At 42.3% G+C, this 23,379-nt stretch overlaps 1 protein-coding gene across 1 annotated transcript in view; it reads right to left on the bottom strand.

The window, feature by feature from the left end:
* LOC306787290 (ornithine decarboxylase-like) overlaps positions 1–13,804 on the bottom strand; it is a gene marked incomplete at both ends in the record, with an annotated part of 28,427 nt that extends 14,623 nt beyond the window's left edge. The window contains 2 exons of the mRNA XM_079282406.1: positions 13,601–13,644; positions 13,759–13,804. Coding sequence (XP_079138532.1) covers positions 13,601–13,644; positions 13,759–13,804 — 90 coding nt within the window. The remainder of the gene's footprint in view (positions 1–13,600; positions 13,645–13,758) is intronic.
* Between the last annotated feature and the right edge of the window lie 9,575 nt (positions 13,805–23,379).

Here is a 23,379-nt window from a genome sequence, read left to right as displayed (position 1 = left end):
CAAGACACAACGATTGCATGAAGTACAACATCGACTTCTTTTAAGCAATTGACACTGTTGTATGTGTAAGAAACAACCCGGAAAAATGTTGGCATTGTATGTGTCTCCAAACCTCGGATACGATGAATGTTGATGTTTCTGATCCATGAATGCGTTTCTCATCAGCCTCATATCGCTCTGAGATGCACAACACCACCTCGTTAGCATCGAGAAACAATTGGTTAGGTTTAGGCAACGGAATTGCTTGGGGTTCGAAAAAATGATCATGGTTTGTGTTAAAATAATAAGGTAACGATGTAACGTAACAGCTGTCAAATTATTGTAAATAACCCCCTGGTAAGCGCAACAATGCTTAATCTTAAGTCTTAAGAGAACACTTATTTTGGTTTCACACAGGATACACACAGCGGTCTCCTGAGTGAAAGTCCTGTGTTTGTTCGACCCCCCCATAGTGGACTTTCTCACTCGCTGTAGTCGTTATTATACCACTGTCATATACGTTCGCTAAATAAACTATGTCACTTAACTTTGTCTCGTTGCACTACGTCACCGTCTCTGACCGAATGTAATAACGTCCACATTGAATATGTATATGTATAATATCACTGGTTTGTGGAAACGTACAATGACAATATTTCTTCACTCGACTGGGCTGTAACAAATGTGTTTTTCAGTTGTTTTTTTCTTCCCAGCTCTCACCAAATGTTCCTCCTGCCGAGATGGACTGTAAAGGAAGATGCAGAGTGGAGCGAAGATTATATTTACTGTTCCAATTATGGCCATGAGCCAGGGGAAGCCAATCGATGCCACTGTAGGCCCTGCAATAGCTGGACCTTTGGACAGAAGAGACATTATTCAACACCTCGATAGAAAAGAAACAAACTTTCAGGCTTGTCGGGCTGTTGCTCATTAGCATAGCTGCAGTTTACTGTTTAAGGTGGTATAAACCTGTGTTGTTAGGACCAAATTAAATGGTCTATTAAACCCTAGTGCTGACCTGACCTACAGACATATTTTGACTGAGTTTTAAGATCATATATCTCAACATAAAGGCATATTTATAAGTCTCAAATGTTGTTAATATCTATCAAGGCAATAGTTTAACATTTTGAAAAAGGTTTTGCTTTCTTGCAGAGAAAGATGAGAAATGAAAGATGAGATGATCAATGCAACTATTATGTCTGTACGGCAAATACAAAGCTACCACCAACACACGGTTAGCTTAGCTTAGCACAAGCACTGGAAACGGAGAAACAGCTGGCCTGGCTTTGTTATCCAGAGCTAACAAACTCCGCGTATCAGCACCTCTAAAGGCCGTTAAACCATAAGTTACTTAAAAGAAGCTCTAAATCTCTGAGTTTGCGGGGACGGTGTTGTGAAAATAAAGCTATCTTTCACACTTAGAGCGGATTTAAGAATGAAACAGAAGCTCTCAAGAGGCGTATAGTTATATCAAAAGCAATAGGTTTATTTATCAACAGAGTTATTCAGCCCAGCAATCAAACATGCATGGGTTAATAGAGCTTCACTCGTATTCGAGATCTGCCATAAGAACGCCTGAACATAGCAGCGTGATAATTCATATAGTCACTTCTTATGGAAGCCCATTGGTCAAATTCAAAGATGCAGGCGTGGCACGTTTGTACGTGTATGACACCTGGGTGGAGGCCTGAACGTCCGTTCACATTGGCCCCTCCCAGAAGGCGTTTCTTCTATCAGTGTGTAGTGAGATTTTGAGGCGAGAGGACCTGGGAAAAGTGTGAAGAGGGGAGTCTGCTGGGGCGTTGTCCCTGTATCTCACTGTCTATTGTTCCTCCCTTATCTATCTAAAGATGGCGGCCTATTCCTTGTGGCGCAGTTAAATCAGTAGTCTCCCTCCTGCTTCTTCCTTGCCCTAGCGTGTACTGTGTGTATTGTATGAGTGGTTAATAGAGCTGCATAAGCTAATGGTTATTAAAACTACAAATAAGCTAGTGTTTAATTAAACTGTATATAAGCTAGTTGCTAATTAAGGCTGCATATAAGCTAGTTTTATCAACAAATCCCTCTCTTGACGTCTGAAGGACGTCACTTTCTTAACCTTCCTACCCTGTTCACACGCTTGTGTCTGGCTCTGCCTCACCTGACCCTACCAGGCTGGTCTGCTCTTCCCATACTGGGTAAGCTCCATAAGGAGGGGGTGGTGGTGGTTCCTTGGAGAGGGCAGTGGTGATGAGACGGCCAACCAAAGAACGAATACAGGGTATTATACAACATCCACATGACACCAGTATTGCAACGAACACTCCCGCTGACACTGCTATTGACAAGATCAGGTGCTTCCATTTTCCAAACATGTTTTCCATCCAATCTCCAAATGGATTGTTTACACCTGATGCTTCCTGCATTTCTTTTGACAGTGCCTTCAGACTATTCAGTGCTTTTGTGACTGAACCGTCCGGCGCAGTGTTGTTGGGGATGATAGTGCAACACAGGTCTCCAAACATTGAGCAAACACCCCCTTTTTCAGCAAGCAACATGTCCAAAGCCATTCTGTTTTGCATAGAAATCAAAGAAGTTGGGGCCAGCTGCTCAGCCAGACCCTCTATTGCATCCCTAGTATGATTAGCCAAACGAAGAACATTGTAATGCACATAATTGATACGATCAACATTTTTATTCACTGTTATCCATGGAATTATACTCACGATACTCTCAAAACCTACTGCAATTTGGTCTACCAATTTGTATTCATTAGGCACTCCTCTGGGCACTCCGATTGCATCTATGTAGGTTGGACCTTTGTCCAGACTGAACTCAGTTCCAGCTGCTCTTTTTTGCTAAGATATGTCTGCGTCTGCGTTGGGTCAGGCTTTGTACTTTGTTTTGCTCCTGTAGTATTTTGTCTCCCACTAAGGTAAGTGGCATTGCTAGCCTCACCATAGCACACACTCCCATTGTAGATGCTGGTATGTTAGAGAATAAGCGCAGATCCCCACAGTAGTAGAATAGTCCTCCCCTAGCCCAAGAACCTATCTCTGAGCCTGGTCGTGTCATATTGCACCAGTCTTCTGGCACTCTGCCTAGGTTGGTTTGAGCTCTATCGTTGGTGAAATGGTAACAGACATATCTGGATCCTAGTCCTTTGTAAGCTTTGAAATAACCTACTGCAGTTTGGTTGTCAATTGGTGGAAATATGGATGCCAGAGTCGTGCAATTTGGTGGAGTAGCCATTTTAGTCATATTTGTCATGCACGCGTATCCTGTTGGGTCAGATTCAGGATATAGTGGTGCTGGTTCGGTGAACATAGCTGGTCTTGCTGCAGCACAAGCTACACAGCCACTCATTTTGTTTTTTATAGCATTATCAACAATCCAATTTAACCAAACATTGTCGTTTCCATGTCCTGTAGCTAATTGGATCACCTGTTGGGGAGTCCATTTAGAGAAATCTTCTGACAAGACAATTGGTGGGTCCGGTGGTGGTGGTGGTCTCTCTAGGGTCAGAATTTTGTTCACTACTGGTGGAATTATGTTTATCTGAATTCCTACTTGCAGATCCTTTCCGGTCACATCCACTAATAGGGCGAACCATATTCTGATTTTTCCTGTACTGCTCTTGGTGACGTTGTTTAAAGACAAAGATAAGGGATAGGTGGTTGCTTAAAAGTCTAATTACAAATTACAAAACAAATTACCCTGCATTTTGCGTCAGATCACTTCGGACCTCTGCTAGAGGTCTGGACGGCTCAGGTGCTGGGGCACAGTGTGACAGGTGGTGCCAAGGTTCTCCTGCTTTACCTATGACTTGGACCGAGTGTGAAGTAACCTCCTTCACTTCGTACGGCCCTGTCCACCTGGGGTCAGTCCACTTTCTCTTATGAACTTTGACCCTGACCCAGTCACCCACTCGGATGAGATTTTTTACCTCTTCCTGGTCAGCTGCACTGGTTCGCTGGACCTGTTTGGAGAGAGCCTCCGTGAGAATGATTAATGCAGTCATATATGCCTTCATTTCTACTTGCTGCACATCTAGGGCAGGAATATGACTACCGTCTCTTGGAGGACCAGGCATTTGCCTCCCTGTCATTAACTCATGTGGTGAAAGATGCGTCTCATTTCCTTGTGCGCTCCTCATTGCCATTAGAGCTAGTGGTAAAGCTTCAACCCATGTCAGCTTTGATGCTGCACATGTCTTCGCTATTTTTGATTTTAGCGTCTGATTTGCCCTTTCTACCAAACCTTGTGACTGTGGATGATACACTGATCCATACCTATGTCTGATTCCTAGTCTGGCTTCCACTTCCTGCAAATGCTTATTACTGAAATGTGAACCATTATCGGACCTTATGCATCTAGGAACCCCATAGCGAGGTATCAGTTCTGTTTGCAGCCACTTTATTACTGTCTGTGCGTCTTCTCTTTTAGTTGGGATTGCCTCCACCCACTTTGAGAATCTGTCCACCATTACCAAGATGTACCTTTTTCCTTGTACTCTGTTTTCATGTCCCATGTCAGTGAAGTCTATGCTGATGTCCTGGAAGCAGGCTGATGGTACAGGATAAGAGCCCATAGGTGTTTTGTACGGTTTCTTCACATTGTGATCCCCACAGGTGGTGCATTCGTCGCAGAAGAGGGACACCATACTTTCCATGTGTGGGTGCCACCACAGTGCTTGCATCCTTTGTAATGTTCCTTTCTTTCCTTCATGCGTTGGTCCATGTGCCTCTGGTATCAGTGAGACACACAATTCTGCTGGTGCTACCACTCTGCCATCATGGGATCTCCAAAGTCCACTTTCTCCTCTTGTTGCTCCTTTTCTTTGCCATTCGGACCATTCGTATGATCCAGCCTTCTTCTGTATGTCAATCAGTGTTTCTTCAGTGATTTCTGGTTCTTGTATGGCTGTTTTCAGAACCATCTGTTTTCGTCTGTATCCTCCTTCTTCGCCACATGGGCCCATCAACGTGAGCTGCTCCATGTGCGTAAGCAGAATCTGTGAAGATGTTTACTGATTTTCCTTCTGCTATTTTCAGGGCTTGTATGAGCGCTTCGACTTCTGCTAGTTGCGCTGATGCTGGTTGAGGTAGGATACCTGATGCTACTATTGAGTGTTCCATATCTTCGAATTGTCTCACCACAGCATAGGATGCTGTGTTTCCTTCATCTCCTTTGTAGCAACATCCGTCCGTGTATAACCACATTTCTGCTCCTAGGATTGGTGTGTTTCCTAATCTGGCCTTAGTTTGTTTTCAATGATTGCCCTTGCTTCGCAGCTGTGTGGTTGATCTCCCTGTTGTAGTGATGATGCCATATTGATTCCTCCTGTTTCATAGACAATATGTGCTCTTGTGCATTCTCTTTGAATTTTCGATTTTCTTGCAGCTCCGAACGTGAATTCTTTGCTTAGGAGGAATGCAGCCACCCCATGATGTGTGTGGATTTTCAGAGGGTGGCACATGACAATGTGGGATGTTTTCTCAATCGCCTTTGCAATTGCCGCCATGTGTCTTGTACAGGTGGATTGGCCAATTTCAACTGGGTCCAGCTTTGATGAGTGATACATGAGTGCCTCTCTTTCTCCCCCTTTTTTCTGATACAAAACTGCATTTACCATCCCTCCTTTTTGTTCAGAAACATCTAGGTGGAAAGGGAGTGAATAGTCTGGAGCTTGAAGTGCCGATGCATGTGACAGAGTCTGCTTGAGAGTGGTGAACGCTTCTTCTGCTTCTTGTGTCCAAACTAGTGGGGCTGAGGTGTTTCTAGTTCCTGGTTCCTTAAGCAGGCTTCTGAGACAGGTGGTGAGGTCCGCGTAGTCAGGAATGTGACTGCGAGAGTAGCCTGTTAGACCCAGGAATGACAGCATATGTCCCACGATGCTAGGTCTGTCATGATGAAGGATGCTTTCTCTGTGGGCTGTGGGCTGTGGGCTGTGGGTCTGTGGGCTGTGCTTACAGCTAGGCCGCTTGATGAGAGAGTGTGACCCAGGAAAGTGACTTGTCTCCTACATGTTTGGACCTTGGTTTTCTTTTGAGGCTAATAGTTGCAGCAGTGTCTCTGTTGTTGCCAGGCAGGTGGCTGCTGATTTTGCTGTCCAGCTTGATTCTGGCTTCTTGGATCCTGATTGCCTCTCCCTCTCTGGTAATTTCCTCTTCTTCCACGTGGTGGGCCTTGTTGTTGTTGCTGGCCACGCGAGCGGGAGCGGCAGTCACGTGCGTAGTGACCTGGTTTTCCACAGTTGTAGCAGTAGAAAGTTCCTCCTTGGCCACCCCCTTGGGCTCCTCGTTGGTTCTGCTGCCATGGTTGTTGCACCATCATTACAGGGAACACTTGTTCTGCCTGTGTTTCCTGTTGAGCCATCTGCTTCTTTCTGTCAAGCTCTGCCAGCTGTCTCTTCATTAGTGACACTTGAGTGCGTTCTTTGCTTATTTGTTGCAGCTCCTCTTCCGTGGGAGGACAGTTCAGCCGTTCTCCATCCCAAATATCTTTAGCCTTCCATCTCTTTATCATTCTTTTGTACGCTTGTTGTTCCACCGGCCAATGCTTGCTTCTTCCATTCGTCCTGCTCTGATCCTGGACATCATTCTCCAAATTGCACAGATAAGTGCTCACTTTTGTTGCCATGACTTCCTCCTCTTCAATGTTTTCACTGATTTGAAATATATGATGTTTAGATGTAGTATTCCCAAATGTCCACCAGATGGAGCCAAAGCTCCTGTCCACTGTTCTTGTTGCAGTTCCTGAAGTGGCCACAGAAAGAGCCAAAACTCCTGTCAAATGTTCTTTTTTTTTCTTTCTTTTTTTTCAGTTCGTGAAGTACCAACAGAGGGAGCCAAAGCTTCTCCCAAATTTTCTTGTGCAGTTCAATTCAAATGGCCTGATGGAGCTCTGGACAGCTTCCTTCACACTGGCTCACGTCCGACACCTGCCTTCTCTGGAACGTCAGTGTGTGTGAAATGTTGATCCACTTTATTATTAACACTTAAGGTGAAGAAAATGAAATGAATACAGTTCTAAACTTATTTCGAAGTCTCTGTGTGAATAGATAAAAAAAAAGAAAACTCTTCTCCTACTTTAAGATGGCAGTTTCTGCCCTAATCTGGTTGTTTAAGCAAGCATTACTTTCAGGGCCACTGTATCTGTTCCTATCGTACGAACGGGTGACGGAATGCCCCATTCGGCGTTTTTGACCTACTTACAGTGACCTCACAACTCCGCAATATAAGCTTTACAAGTACAGCGCATATTATTTAACAGTGTATGAATATATTTCATTTACAAATCCCCCTTTTTACCCCTGCTAGGTGTGCACTTCTATGTTTTTGGAACTACTCATTCAATGGCTGTAACTCGATGTTTAGGTCTCTATCATCTGAATCGTCTGGATCAGAAGTTGGTAGGGTGCTTATGTCTAGTTCGGGTGTGTGTCTGATTCGGGGATGGAGAGGGAAGAGGGGCAGTTGAATTAGGTAGGTGCTGGTGTGTCTGATACTTGGTTTCGAATTTCTCAGATCAGTAAGGCAACTAGTATGCCCATACCCCCCCCATTATAATTTTCTTCAGCTCTCTGTCCTTGGAGCCGATACACTCCCTACGGCTGCACCTGTTTTGTTATCAGGAATGCTTTTCCTCCTTAATTTTCTCAGCGTCTGTCTGACTGAATGAATCCCTGCTCTGTTTTCGCTTTTAACTTTGCTGACGGTCCCTAGGGAACACAATTTTCCAATAAGTCTGTAGTCTAGAAACTACGCCACTAAAACTGACACTTATATTAACCCTCAGCTGTCTCTCAGTCTATCGTAGTGTTTTATGTTTGTGTGTGATTGCAACGTCTGTGTCTAATGCGTGTTTTCTGCTCAACTGACCGTCAATTTTGAAGAGCACACGAACATGTGTATCAACTCAGCTCTGGAAAGCACACGAACCTGTGAAACAACTTGACTCCAGCTCTCAACTGTCTCTCTCTCATATGTACGCTTCAAACATTCACTCATTTAAACAAAATTGCTGCATGCAAACCCATACACGGCCACTTCTGCAATACTGGTACACAAACCTCTGAATGGAGCTTCGTTTTACAGTGTACAACATGCACGAACGTGGTCCCTGAAGGAAATGGCGTTTTTTCAGTCTTCAGACACACTACATTCACATCAGCGTATTTCAACAAGAATTTCTATTTACTTAAACTCAGCAAACCGACTGTCGCATCGCTGGCCTCTTGACCACGACACAAATGACAACCTGCTTTTTCAGCAAACAAATACAGTCAAATAATAATCAATTCTTTCCCTATCCTACACACAAAACAAAACAGCGCTATTTTTAATGCATCACAACGGCCGCTGCGTATTGTAAAATACAAGTTACAGCCGGGTTCGAACCCTGGCCTACCGCATGGAAGACCTTTATATTAACCACTACACCATCAGCGCAGTACATCAACAACACAATTTAACACACTTTAAGTAGCCTAGGGCTCTGCTGGCCCTGTCCGCTTCTGGCTACTTTCTTTAATTTCGTCCGTTATCAACGACACACCGATAAACTTAAAGTCTGTGCTCTCGTCCAGAAACTTCGTCAAGCTTACTCTAAGCAGAGATAATACTATTTTCCACTGAACGCTACACACGATTTAATATCCGGGGACTCGATGGTCTCAATACGGGAATTCCACAGTCAGTTTTCTCAATACAGTTTATCAATGACATCAATGACATATACATATATCCCCGTCATGTTATACAATTTCTTCGTAGCCAAAAACGTCTTATAAATTTCGTTAAAGATTACGCTTTTTGTGGCATGAATTCGAGTGCTTCGTGCGAAGCGCGTGACCGCGACAGAAGAGGCGCGCGACACGGCTCACATTACTTCACATCTACGTTGTCACAGGAGCGCAATTTTTCGTCTTTATTTTACGTTTTCTGTTGGACTCATTCACGCATGTGTACAGACCCCCCAAATGGCTGGGCTGAACAACTCCGCCGCAGTGGGATTATTCTTTACCAGTACTCTATGACTATGCCATACTCACAGTTCGGTCAGTCTGATAAAATTTGGATCATGTCTATGAATACAATATGCAGAATTCAGTTAAATAGGCTTCTGCTCACCTTGTTTGTTGTGTCGACACTATCAGACTGTCCCCCGAACTGCAGGCACGACCTGGTGGCAAATACCAGGGCTCCCAGCCTCAGGGGAGACTCGCATTTTATTTCTGAAATCACAGATAGAGAGGTCGGTTAACATTCCAATCCGATATGCTCTGTATCAAGTTGCCCGCATCCTCCACCAATTTGTTGTGAAAATAAAGCTATCTTTCACACTTAGAGCGGATTTAAGAATGAAACAGAAGCTCTCAAGAGGCGTATAGTTATATCAAAAGCAATAGGTTTATTTATCAACAGAGTTATTCAGCCCAGCAATCAAACATGCATGGGTTAATAGAGCTTCACTCGTATTCGAGATCTGCCATAAGAACGCCTGAACATGAATGAATGAATGAATGAATTTTATTTATATAGCGCTTTTCACAGACAGTACTATCACAAAGTGCTTAACAGAGCAGACATTTAAAAGCATAAAAAACACAATGTGACCCTACGGTCAATAAATTACATACACAGAGTGAATAAAAAATGTTAAAGAATAAAATAAAAAATAAAATAAAAATGTAAAACAAATGTTAAGAGCAGGTCTAGGACATGGGTTTACTTTTACACAAACGCCAGCCTAAACAGGTGGGTTTTTAGCTGGCTTTTAAAAGTATCCACAGTATCTGCGAGGCGTAGAGTTGCAGGCAGAGCATTCCAGAGCCTCGGGGCCACTGCCTCAAAGGCTCGGTCACCACGGGTCTTAAATCGTGTGCGTGGGACTGACAGAAGACCTAGAGCATTTGACCTGAGAGTGCGGGCGGGTGAATAGGGGCGAAGTAGATCAGCTACATAAGTCGGAGCCTGACCGTGAAGTGCTCTGTAAGTGATGGTGAGAATTTTGAAGTGTATCCGAGATGCTACAGGAAGCCAGTGGAGAGATCGGAGTACGGGGGTGATGTGAGACCGTCGGTTTGTCCTGGTGAGTAATCTGGCGGCAGCATTTTGGATGACCTGCAGACGGTTAAGAGCAGATACACTGAGTGATGTAAAAAGTGAGTTGCAGTAGTCAATGCGAGAGGAGATAAATGTGTGTATGATCATTTCTAATTCAGGCGTTGATAATACAGATCTCAGTTTACTGATATTTCTTAGATGGAAGAAACATGACCTGGACAGCTGCTTAACATGAGGGTCAAATGACATGGAGCGATCAAAGAAAATCCCAAGATTGCGCAGGTTGCAATGGGAAGCAGAGGAGAGAGGACTAATAATCTGCCTGATCATGGGGACAAACTCCTCTGGAGCAATAACTAGGACCTCCGTCTTAGAGTCGTTGAGTTGCAGGCAGTTTTCTGCCGTCCAGTCTCTGATGGCATTGACACAGTCCAGGAGCCTAGTTAATGTGAATGCCTCGCTGGGTTTGAATGACAGATGAAGTTGGATGTCGTCTGCATATAAGTGATAGGACACATTATAGCTTTTTATGATCGGTCCCAAAGGTAACAGATAAAGTGAAAATAACAGAGGCCCCAGAACCGAGCCCTGCGGTACACCACAAGACAGTGGAGAGGTAACAGACACAAAAGCACCCACAGAGACATTGAAACTTCTGTCACTGAGGTAAGATGTAAACCAGTCTAACGCTATGCCAGTTATGCCCACCCAATCACGTAGCCTCTTAATCAGGATGTCATGGTCTACAGTGTCAAATGCAGAACTGAGATCCAGAAGAACTAACACAGAGCAGTCACCTGCATCAGCACACATGAGAATGTCATTTGAAACCCTTAGGAGAGCGGTTTCAGTAGAGTGTTGCTTACGAAACCCAGACTGGAACTTGTCATACATGTTGTGCCTCTCCAGTGCAGCAGTAAGTTGTTTGGCCACCACTTTCTCTAAAAGTTTGGACAGGAAAGGCAGTTTTGATATGGGCCTGTAGTTCATGGGCAAAGCTGGATCTAAGTTAGGTTTCTTTAATATGGGCTGGATAGTGGCATGTTTGAAATAGGAAGGGACAATTCCTGTAGACAATGAGGAATTGACAATAGATGTTACTGCAGGGCCAATAGTTAACAGAACGTTCTTAAATAGAGAGGATGGAATTATATCCAGAGGGCAAGTTGATGGCTTTGTATTGTTAATTAAGTCCATCAGGTCTTGAAGGCTGATAGGCTGGAAAGAGCCCATAACAGCAGGAGATTGCGAGGAGCTACAAGTAGCCGAACAGATCCCAGGCCGAATGCCAGACCTAATACCTGTTACCTTATCATTAAAATAGATCAGGAATTTGTTGCAATCGTCAACAGAATAGCATGGTAGCATTCTAACATAGCAGCGTGATAATTCATATAGTCACTTCTTATGGAAGCCCATTGGTCAAATTCAAAGATGCAGGCGTGGCACGTTTGTACGTGTATGACACCTGGGTGGAGGCCTGAACGTCCGTTCACATTGGCCCCTCCCAGAAGGCGTTTCTTCTATCAGTGTGTAGTGAGATTTTGAGGCGAGAGGACCTGGGAAAAGTGTGAAGAGGGGAGTCTGCTGGGGCGTTGTCCCTGTATCTCACTGTCTATTGTTCCTCCCTTATCTATCTAAAGATGGCGGCCTATTCCTTGTGGCGCAGTTAAATCAGTAGTCTCCCTCCTGCTTCTTCCTTGCCCTAGCGTGTACTGTGTGTATTGTATGAGTGGTTAATAGAGCTGCATAAGCTAATGGTTATTAAAACTACAAATAAGCTAGTGTTTAATTAAACTGTATATAAGCTAGTGGCTGATTAAGGCTATATATAAGCTAGTTGCTAATTAAGGCTGCATATAAGCTAGTTTTATCAACAACGGCAGAGTCCGATAAATATTCTTTGTGGCAACTGTGCTTACCCACGGAGTATCCGATGCAGATTGCGACATCAGCAATAGCATAAACTGTACCATATACCGGCACATATCTCAGATCTACCAAGTTACCCATGAGAGGCATTATTGATGAGTCCACTGTGCCTGATAGAAACAAGATAATCATTCAGCATTTCAACCAATAAGAAATTAGTTCGTTAAAAAGTCAATATTAGGCATGACTTACCAACTGAAAAGCCAACAATTGCATTCAGAACAAGCACATGATAGATGTTCTTGGAAAATCCAAACTGAAATTTAAAGAAAGACATTGAAAGTATATCATGGATTGAAGGCTGATAAGATCTTAGACAGACGTTTAAACATTCACCGCTCGCAGTTTATAGTACAGCCTGTAAATTACAATCTAATTATCAAGTATACAGGGTGTCAATACAATGAAAAACAATGACTGAGAGGTTAGGTGATAAGGGGGGAACACGTTTGTGTGTCGAGGGACTTAGAAATAAAAAAGAAATGATACTATTAAAAACGGTACCTATTTCATTACTATGGCGTTCTGTACTATTATTCAAATAGGAAAACTGTGTTGTTATTGCAATTAAATTGGTTTTCTATTTTTTTGAAATTACATTAAAAAATATATACCTTCAATGTGAAAATATTTCAAAAAAGGAATGTGTACATTACCGGAGTGGAGGGCTGAGTTTGGTATTGGAAAACCAGGTACAGTCAATACATGTCTGTGATGCGGAGACAAGCATGGAAGGCTCAGAACATACCAGTTGACATCATGGATGAGAAGTGGATACTCCCAGCCCTCGGTCTAGTCTCCGGCTCTTTCACGTTAACGGAGGAAAGAAAATAACTCTGGATTCGACTGAGTACATTTTTATAACTTTTTGGACCTAATGTTTTAAATAGGGGCTATTCATGTGATGGTACTGGGAATTTGATTTACCTAAAAAAAAGGATCTGCTTAGTCACAGAAGTCTATTTCCCAATGCAAGTCTATGGGAAGTAGTCTTTTTGGGCCCAATGGCATCACGTGACGGATGTATATAAAATCTGCTTCAAAGCTTTGTGCTCTTCCTTGGGGCTTGGGGTTGACATACAAACTGTGCTTTATTTGTAAGCCATTGGCCATTTCTATAATTGAAAATACCAGCAGCAATGAGAATGTACGGATCCTTCAGGAGAGTCAGCAGTGGAGTCCCTTTTTCCATCTGTATAGAAACATAAAACATATTTTTAGAGAAGTAACAGTTCTAATGATACATGTTGTAGTTATTAGCTTTTAAGACAAATTAAAAAGAAATGATAATGAAATTAGCAACATACTGGTAGTTCTACTACATTATCAAGGCTCATCAGAATCTTTTTTTAAATAAAATGTATTTGTTTATTCACCAATTATTTTACTTTGGCCTTTGTTTTGCCTTCTTATGAACAATTGTGCCAAGTTTCTATGGTTCAATGTTTAATTGGGTTGCCAATGGAAACTATTCATTTTCAGTTTTTCAATCCAATCGAAAATGTTTTAAAAATGTGTGAAAATATAAATTGTAGTTTTTAAAGTAGAATTTAACTGAGAAGTTGTACACAGATCTTTCAAGAGGTCAATGTTTCATTTTCAGAGAGGTATTTCTTTGAATCAATATGTCACTGTACCTCTGTTTGCAGACGCGATGGTTTGAAGATGAGGGCATGTAAACCTGTGTGGATAGGGAGACAGGACAATCTGATGGACAAACAACACCACGTTCAACTGTTTCACTCTTATTGAGGAGGATTAAATGTTTCATCTTATGTACAATATTCCACAGTACCTCCAGCCAACACAGCAATGACAGCCAGGACCAGGAATGGAGCCATTTTGCCAACAAACTGATACATCACACTGCCGAATGGAGCTCCCGCTTCGGCATATGAAAGAAATAATTGATAATTACAATGAAAAAGTTAAACAATGGAGTAGAAGCATGATTAGGTGTCTATGATTCAGACCGCCATGCTGGTAAATGCTCCATCCGTCTGAGCTGGAGGCTATCCCAATTATTATTGCATCAATGTGATGAAGTACCTTGTGATTTTTCCCATCATTCACTATATGACGATGTACAGTATATTTACATTGAAAGATAGTAAAAATCACATTTACTGGAGTAGAATTTTATTCATATTGCCAATCCAAAATGTTTACAACTCTCTGGTTTTGTACATGTGTTTTAATACAGATCTCTTTAGTTTTGTCAATATATGTGGTAACTAGGGGTGTAACGATACGCGTATTCGTATTGAACCGTTCAGTACGAGGCTCACGGTTCGGTACGCATGACGAACCGAATACATTTGAAAGAAAAAAAAAATAAATTATTTTTTATTTTTTAAAAACCTTTATTTAACCAGGTAGTCCCATCGAGATAAAAAATCTCTTTTGCAAGATGTAAGTAACAATACAAGATGTAAGCAAGATGTAAGTAACAATACGACATAACATTAAGGAGCAGTTTTAGTTTTTTATGCTTATGTGTTGCTAAGAAGACACCCCAGAAGATGGGTCACTCAGGTATAGTTCCATCATTGTTCAAAGTCAAAGAATAACTTCATGATGTTAGTTGTAATAAATAAATATATTTTAAAATCAAGTACATTTCTCTGGCATTTATAGTTTTCGACTGTACCGAAACGTACAGAACCGTGGCTCCACTGTATCGTACCCAACCCAACCGTGAATTTTGTGAACCGTTACACCCCTAGTGGTAACATATAATTGGATAGATGCCATTTCAAGTTACTCGCGTGTTACTTTACATTTGTTTAGTTCCAAGATCCTGGATGTGTGGTCTATTGAAAAACACAGCCTCATTTCCGCAACACATCATTCGATTGTAGAGATCACCTAAAAAGTGTTTAAAATGGCATGGTGTTTCAACCCGAGGTGGAAGAAAATACTGAAAATCTGTCATTCTGCAGACATTGTAGGAAAGGTTGTCATTTTTTGGGGCTTTTATCAAATTACCTGCTTGTTCATCAGTGCAACAAATGTAAAAAGTTAGTCTGGAGCCCTGTTCAACATTGTAATTCAAGTGGTCTGAGGGTAAACTAGACCTCCTTGCACCTCCTCATTGGCCAATCACAAGTTATTTCAGAGAGAGAGCGTTCCTGTTTCAATGGCGGGATTTGCTATACCAGCAGTGGCACTGCTAAACAGGAGGGCAAACTTATTAAAAAGAGAGTCTGACAGTATTGGTTTCAGGAAAGGAAGAGAAAATGTTCAAATGTTAATCGTAGCCCTGAGTGGTGAGCGAGCAGCAGCCGACTCAGCGGGCAGCAGCCGAAGCAGCGGGCTAAACTATCAACAACCATATCTGACAGGCTTCAATGATGTTGCAGCTCGCTAGAGCCTCAAATCACAGTATGTCATCTCAAAGGGCTTTACAGGGCCACACATTTGCAAGGTGTGACAGCCTCAGAGGCCTGTGGCCTTGGTCCCGCTGCCCTGTTACTGTGTGTATGTGCTTGTGTGTGTTGTAGGTCCTTGGCTGGGTGGAGCTGAGGTACCATCACCCTATTTGGGCCTGTGTTCCTACAGCATTTCACCCCACCTGCCCAGACGCCAGTGTCTCTTTCGGTCTCTACCAACCTGTTGCGTTCTTTTGACTTGTTTTAAATAAATTATTCGATTGTTACTGCAGGTCTGGTGTGCATCTCAGGAGCTGGGTGTAACAAATTCCAGCGAGGGGAGTGAGGCGGCGGGACCGGGAGGGAGATATTTTTGTCTCATTTGTAATCTGATAAACAGTAAATCCATCAAATTCAGTGCCCCATGCTATTTCGCTATTTCCAATTTCCTGTAGCTAGTTGTCATAATCTCTGAAGAAGTGTGCAGCTGGCTTCTAATTGCTGAAGCCTTAAGCCCTTTCTTTCTTCAGACCTTTCATCAATAATACAATGTTTATTTTTACTATGAATGTCATTTCTATTTATTTTAGACAGAAAACGGTTGAGAAGCATGTGTGCTTTTGTAAATAATAATAATCCATGATTATAGGCCGGTACTATGTTTAATTAATGGAGTCGTGCAAGTCACTGCATTTTTCACTGTACAGCAGATATTTCAGAATAAAAGCCTTGGGTTTACAATTAAAGGGATTCTGTCAACAGAAATAATCTAGAGAGCTTCTACTTTGAAACAGAAACTGTAAGTGTTGAGTTAAAAATAAATAACTTTTTTTCATGTCCGTGACATCTTCTACAGATGTAGACATCAAATGTGCATGTAAAATCAAGCAGATTTAAAACACTTTCACCCAAAAGCTCTTTATTTTGAGTGTGCAATCGGATGCTCTACTTACCCATCAATCCTAAAGCCAATCCAGCAAACGATATACCCATTGCACGCCCTCTCTCCTTGTCTTCTTTGTATTCATCAGCCAGCATACTCATTCCTGAAAAACAAAAGTAATACTACTACTAATAATAATAATATCATTAGTCGGTTAATGGGATCGATTTATTTTTCTCTTCAAATCTTTTTGAACATGAACATGAACACTAAAGCCCTAATTAAATCACTGATCTGGCCAGCAGCAGTAAAATGAAGCTAGATGAAAAGGCAAACACTTCCAAGGAACAAGTGAAGATTAGATTAATAACACCCAAGAAATACGTTTCTGTCTTTGTGGGGAAAAACAATGTGTTAAATTTTGACATTTTTGACTCTGTAGAAAGAATCAAATGTTTCTATCCATTGAAAAACTAAATACAAGACGCCCAGGGTCAATTTCATCAAGGCCCCCCAAAATATCTGGTTCAGAAGTTTATTTACCTTCTTGACCTGTTACATTGATAAGCAGCATTGTATTTAATATACTTTAATTCTATGACAGCAATCTTAGCTAACATTACTGGTTCTCAAGTCTATGACAGCAATGTTAGCTGATGTTCCTGTCATAAATATGTCAGTAATGTTACTTTTTGAACAACGTTAGCGAACGGTACTGGTTCCAAGTCTTTGCTAACATTGCTGGTTCTTAAGTCTGCCAGTAATGTCAGCTTTTTCACTTTCATATATACCAGCAACTGGTTAAATTAATCTTTCGCCCCTATACCCAGGTCGGGCGACCGATTCGCACGTCAGGACCGCTACGGGCCTCCACCAGAGTTTCCTCTTGCGTCGCCCTGCCCAGGCGTGGTTCACCATCTTTCGGGTCCTATCGCACAAACTCACTCTCCACCTCTGCGACGGTGTGGGCGAGATGGGCCGGTGGTGCGCCCGACCCCACGGGGCCGGTATCCCACCTCACCGGGGCTTCACCCTCGCCGCAGACCCCTGATGCCTTTTACTTGAGCCGATCCCCGGCCTGGTGACGCGGCTGGGCCGCACTGAGTACAGTCCACCCCCGTCGACAGTCGCGCCGGGAGCAGGGGCCCCCGTCCCTCCCCACAGGGAGAGAGGGCGCAGCGAGTACTTAGTCCACGGCCCCGGGAAGTGGCGAGGTCCGAACGGGGAGCCATGTATGTAAAGCACCCATCCGGAGCCGTGAGCCTTTCCAAGCCGACCTAGAGCCGGTCGCAGCGCACCGCCACGGAGGATATTCGCCCGTCTTGAAACACGGACCAAGGAGTCTAACGCACACGCAAATCAGAGGGTGAAGCAAACCCCGTGGCACAATGAAAGTGAGGGCCAGCGCGCCAGGTGAGGTGGGATCCCAACCCCGCGGGGTTGAGCGCACCACCGGCCCGTCTCGCCCGCACCGTCGGGGAGGTGAAGCGTGAGTTCCTGCGGTAGGACCCGAAAGATGGTGAACTACGCCTGGGCAGGGTCAAGCCAGAGAAAACTCTGGTGGAGGCCCGTGGCGGTCCTGACGTGCAAATCTGTCGTCCGACCTAAGGTATAGGGGCGAAAGACAAATTTAACCAGTTGTTGGTTCCCTCCGAAGTTTCCTTCAGGATAGCTGGTGCTCACAGTTTTCCCCACTGCATTCACATGGATTTAGTGTATAGCAGTGGTGGGCCGTGCATTTTATACCTGGGCCTTCACTGCTGTCCTGCAGCTGAAATACCATCTTACACCCTCGTGATGGCGCCACAGCTATTATTCGTTTCTAGGGCTGTAACTACTTGTCAGAATGCCCATTTTTTGATTGGCTGAGCTGCACCACGTGATCGTTTCACGATAGTCACGCGCTCGCCCACTGACCAATCACAGCACACACTGAAGAGCCGCACATGGAAACTGAGCTGCACGTAATGCTGACGTACTTGTAGGCCAGTTTGAAGGCTCTGACACGTCAAAGAATACGCCCAACATGTAAACTAAAGATCTGATTGGTTGAACACTATGACAATCAACAATATCGTCCCCCTTCCCTTAAACTGCAAAGGGATTTACTTGTCAGTCTGCAGGCCTGGGGCCTCTCTTCTTACCTAGAGAGGTGGAATCTGATTGGATAAAAGCTCTACTTAAAACAAGCTGCACTGGAAGCAGAGCAACTGAGGAAGACAGTAGCTGTGCAATGAGAAAATAAGATAAAAAAATATTTTTATGAATTATAATACATGTAGTGTATTTCAGAAAAATTATAAAATTATAAAATAGCTATAACTTTGTGATTCTGTTTAGGCCAGCAGAGAAGGCCTTGCAGGCCCTGACGGCCCACCACTGCTGTATAGAAAGTGTTGAATCATAACTCTCGCATTGCCTGAAGGCAACGTGGTTGAGGAAGTCCTCAGCCTTCTTTGTTATGCTGTCACTCATGATTACACCCCCCTCTCAGTTGATGCCACGCCCCTGAATCTGAAAATATTAAATCTGAAACTGAAAAATACAAGACCTCAAATATCGAAATATATGTGAAAGTGAAAAATGAATAAAAAAATGTATTTGAAAAAATTCCAGAACTGAATAAAAATTACATTCAACCCAAATAAACTTTTCATTCACTTATTTTTATTTTGAATACATTGCTGTATTTTCCAATGTTCAAGACCACAACTTGAACTTTCAGGGTCAAATTCTTTTTTTCAAATGGTCAAAACTATTGACCTGCATTTGGCTCCATACATTTGTGGGGGCGTGTTATGTCACATAAAAGACGCCAGCTGTATATAATACAACTCAGGGTTTTACAAATCACTGCTGTATCATCTTTGTCCTTGAAGTGTTCACACAGTTTTTTACATGCAGAGCTGTTGTCTGAATGCCCTCTAATGCAATACTTACAGGTAGTCGCAAAGAAGATTATGCAGAAACCAGCACACACTGGGATGTGATATCCAATCCTGTAAAATATACAGTGCATAAGTAGGGCAAAGTGAGTCATGTATTTTGGAGCTTGATAAAAGTCTGTGTATTTCCCACAGATCAAAGTCACTCACCTGTCAGTAAGTGGCCCCATGAAGGGGTTAATGATGAGCTGTATGGTGGACTTGGAGGCCAACAGCAGTCCTACTTTGATGTTGACTTCATCCAGATGAACATCTGCATAAGAGCAACTTGACTTGGGGAATTTCTGGGCCTCGGTAGAATCAATGGAGAGAGCTGGGGTCTGGTGCGGAGGTGCAGATGTGGAGCCCAAAATCACTGATCTATTATTCAGTGACTGGTTGACGGGAGGATTCACTGTTAAGTCGGTGCTGTTCCCAGGAGTGATGGTGGGAGCCTGGCCAATCATGTACAGGTAACTTGGAAGGATGGGTACTGTCAACAAATAAATACACAACAAAATCTTCAACTCGCGGTTTGATACCTTCAGCAGCATTCCCAACAAATGACATGCAGCGTTGTTATCTCTGCCAGGCATAAACCTTGGGTGAGGTTCTATATTCGGTTGTGTGTTTGACTGTGTGAGTCTGATTGTCCATTGGTGCACCTCCGTGTCTGTCCACGGCTAATCTTGCATTCTACTGTGGCAAACTCCATAATATTTGGAGGCCGCATTATGGCTGCATGCTCAAGGACCTCTCGTGGTTTTGGTGACTTTGGAACTTTTTCAAAACACCCCTTATTAAAAGCTACCTGTTGGCTAACCGCTAACGGTACTCCCAGTGCACACACTGCTGCACCTCGCCGCAACTCAGCCACTGCTTAGCGGGCTTTACAGTTGGGTAAGTTTATTGTATGAAGTGTATTGTACGACGACTTCAGGTCAGTGGGTGCCTTGTCGCAGATCAGCACCTGCAAGCACAAGCACCTGCAATGCAATAAAATAATCTACAAAGTAACAAATTTGAATCAATTTGGGTTGGGAGGGTGGGGGTCATAACATTATAAAGGTACCTGAGCTACCATTTCAGTGGCTGACATCATGGCAGCAAGATTTAGTGAGCAACAGGCCCTTGATCTGTACTTCCAAGATGAGGAGGTTGATAGTGATTTGGAGGATGTGTCAGAGCAGGAAGACAATGTGGAAGAAAGCTCTGATTACTGACTGATTATTGACGAGTTTATAATAAGCATTTTATTATGTAATGTTTTGTATTCTAAGTGGTAAGTGTTGAATTAATATTGATAATTATGATTTCTTATGAGATAGCAGTTAGGACAGCGTTTAATGGTTGCAATGATTAAACATGATTATATTATGAATTCCAACAGTTCCAGAATGGTCATGCCATTTTCAAATTCAACACAATATATTTAAATCATTATGGCTTTTATGTTTTTATGTCTTATGTAAAACAGGACATGATAATGTGTATTAGTAGATGTTTTTGTCCAAAAACGAATGTTGTAAAACTTAAAAAGTTCAAAGTTCAAAGTTTGCTTTATTGTCAATTCCACAATGTACTGAACATACAGGGGAGTTGAAAAGACGTTTCTCTCTAATCCAACATAAACATATAAAGTGAATACAGTGCAATAGATTAAAAAACATTAAAAAACATTTAGACAATAAATATATATAATAAGAGAAAAAAACAAAAAAAGCTATCAATCTGTATTTAGCAGCAGTTGGACATGGGGAGTCTTAAAAGAGAGGAGGGAGAGATTCCAGAGAGTTCAGCTTCCTAACAGCCTGGTGGACGAAGCTGTTTGAGAGTCTGGTGGTGCGAGCACGGAGGCTCCGGTATCTTCTCCCAGAGGGCAGGAGGCTGAAGAGACTGTGTGAGGGGTGGCTGGAGTCGCGCACAATCATGGTCACTTTGCGGGTGAGGCGAGTGTCATATATGTCCTGCAGGGAGGGGAGTGAGGCACCAATGATCCTTCCAGCTGTGTTCACTATGCGCTGCAGGGCTTTCCTGTTGTAGTCAGTGCAGCTTCCGCCCCACACAGTGATGCAGTTTGTCAGGATGCTCTCAATGGTGCCTCGGTAAAAGGTGCACATGATGGGTGGTGGTGTTCTTGCCTTCTTCAGTTTGCGGAGAAAGTAGAGGCGCCTCTGGGCTTTCTTTGCCAGTGATGTTGTGTTGGCTGTCCACGAGAGGTCCTCACTGATGTCCACCCCCAGGAATTTGGTGCTGCTCACTCTCTCTATGTCAGCACCATTGATGGTCAGTGGTGGGTGTTGAGTGTGGCCTCTCCGGAAGTCAACAATAATCTCCTTGGTCTTGCTGCTATTCAGAAGGAGGTTGTTGTCTCTGCACCACGTGGTCAGAAGGCTGACAAAAATACACTCTCCCTGCTCTCTGAAACATTTATTAAGGATTAATCATACATTTATGAATGAGACATAAGCTATTTAGACATTCTAAATGTATCTGTAGTTTAAAATGAGGTATCGACACTTACTATGAGGGAATTCTTGATCTGGGTCAAAATTGACCTGAACCATACTGTGAAGGTATCAAATATAAACAGTATGTAAGGGTTAAAAGAAATCAGTTTGACGATGCGTTGGTCGTTGCAGACACACCTGACGGAGATCTTCACTCTGCTGAAGGCACCTTTCTTGTTCATGACCATGACCCGTTTTCCCTAGTTTGAAGTAAATTGTTAAGTTCATGCAGGCAAGTCCCCTTTTATCCATCAACACATTATTCTACATCAATTTACAGGTATAGCAAGCTTCAAAATAATATAAATTATTCAGAATAAGCCATTGTAGTGGGAAAATACTATATCCTTTACCTATTTATTGAACTAAAGGTAGTCACATTTAAATATGTTGAATCAAAGAATACTGGAATTAACTCAAACTGAAAAACATATTTAATTTAAGTAAAACCAATTGTATATTTAGCAAATTGTAAAAGTATCAACAATAGTATTCATGCAGATAAATGGTCCCTGTTGGTGTTATACCATTATATTGTATCATATTTTTAGCACCGCATCTCCTCACTGATACAATAATGTTTATACATGACATTTTGCATGTACCACCAAAATATGGAAAAGTAACTTCAGCTGTCAGATAGATGTAGAGGACTGGAGGAGAAGAGAAAAAAAGACAAAAGACAAAACAACAAAATTGATCTGTATCGGCCGTTATGGCTCATCGACAATTGGCAGTTGATATCGCAGTCATAAAAACAATCGGGGGCATCTCTAAAAGTTATAACATTATGTTTTATGCTGATCTGATCAGTGATTCAAAACAATGATAGCTCAGTGAAAGTGGAAATTAAAACTAAAACATACAGTATTTTTATAGCAGTTTCAGGGAAAATTGAGGTTTCAAGTTAAGAGTTTTATTTCAAATCTGCCACAGCACAAACATTTTTAACACATTAAAATCATGTTGTTTAGTATACAGGAAATCAAATATTTTTTACATAAAGAAACAACAATGGCATTTTGTAAACAAGCTGGAATTAAAAGGTTACATTTCTGAAAACGAATGAATTTTGGTGATGATTAAATATTCAACGTAACGGACAATAATATTCATACATATTGTTTGGTAGCATTTTTTTACACTGACATTCTTGTCTACTAAGGACATGAGAAAATCATTTGTAAAGGAATGCAAAAGGGTTAAGATGTATTGCACAACTGTATGTCTGAACCTACCAACCACTGACAGTAGCATATTATCCAGGAACAAGGTGAAGAAGACAACAACCAGGATCATCTTCTTCAGCTGGGCCTCCTGTCTCAGCCAGGTTCGTAAGTCTAGGTTAGACAACAAACAGTATTTGTCATTGTATTCCAGCTTAAAATTCCAATTCACTGTTGACATCTGCTTAACATGAAAGAGTAATTTATATAAATATGTCGTGTAATAATGTCCAGCGTGAATAAAGGTTCAAAAATCTGTCAGGTAATCGTTATCGGTAATCGGTTTTTAGTTTTCTTTGGCATCAATGTAATCCAGTGATACCTTTCTTTACATCCATGAATACATTGCAAACAGGAACTGCTTTTAAAGTCTTTCCTTTATTTCTTCCATCTAACACCCACACTCGATTTCTAGATAGAGATTTCAACAGTCAAATCTCTGTTAAAATAGGGTTAAGATACACAGTTCAAAATATATATTTTACAATGTTTAAATCAATTT

This window comes from Melanostigma gelatinosum, assembly GCF_949748355.1.
Source record: "Melanostigma gelatinosum genome assembly, chromosome: 13".
Classification (NCBI taxonomy): domain Eukaryota; kingdom Metazoa; phylum Chordata; class Actinopteri; order Perciformes; family Zoarcidae; genus Melanostigma; species Melanostigma gelatinosum.
This window is presented reverse-complemented; position numbering and strand designations above follow the sequence as displayed.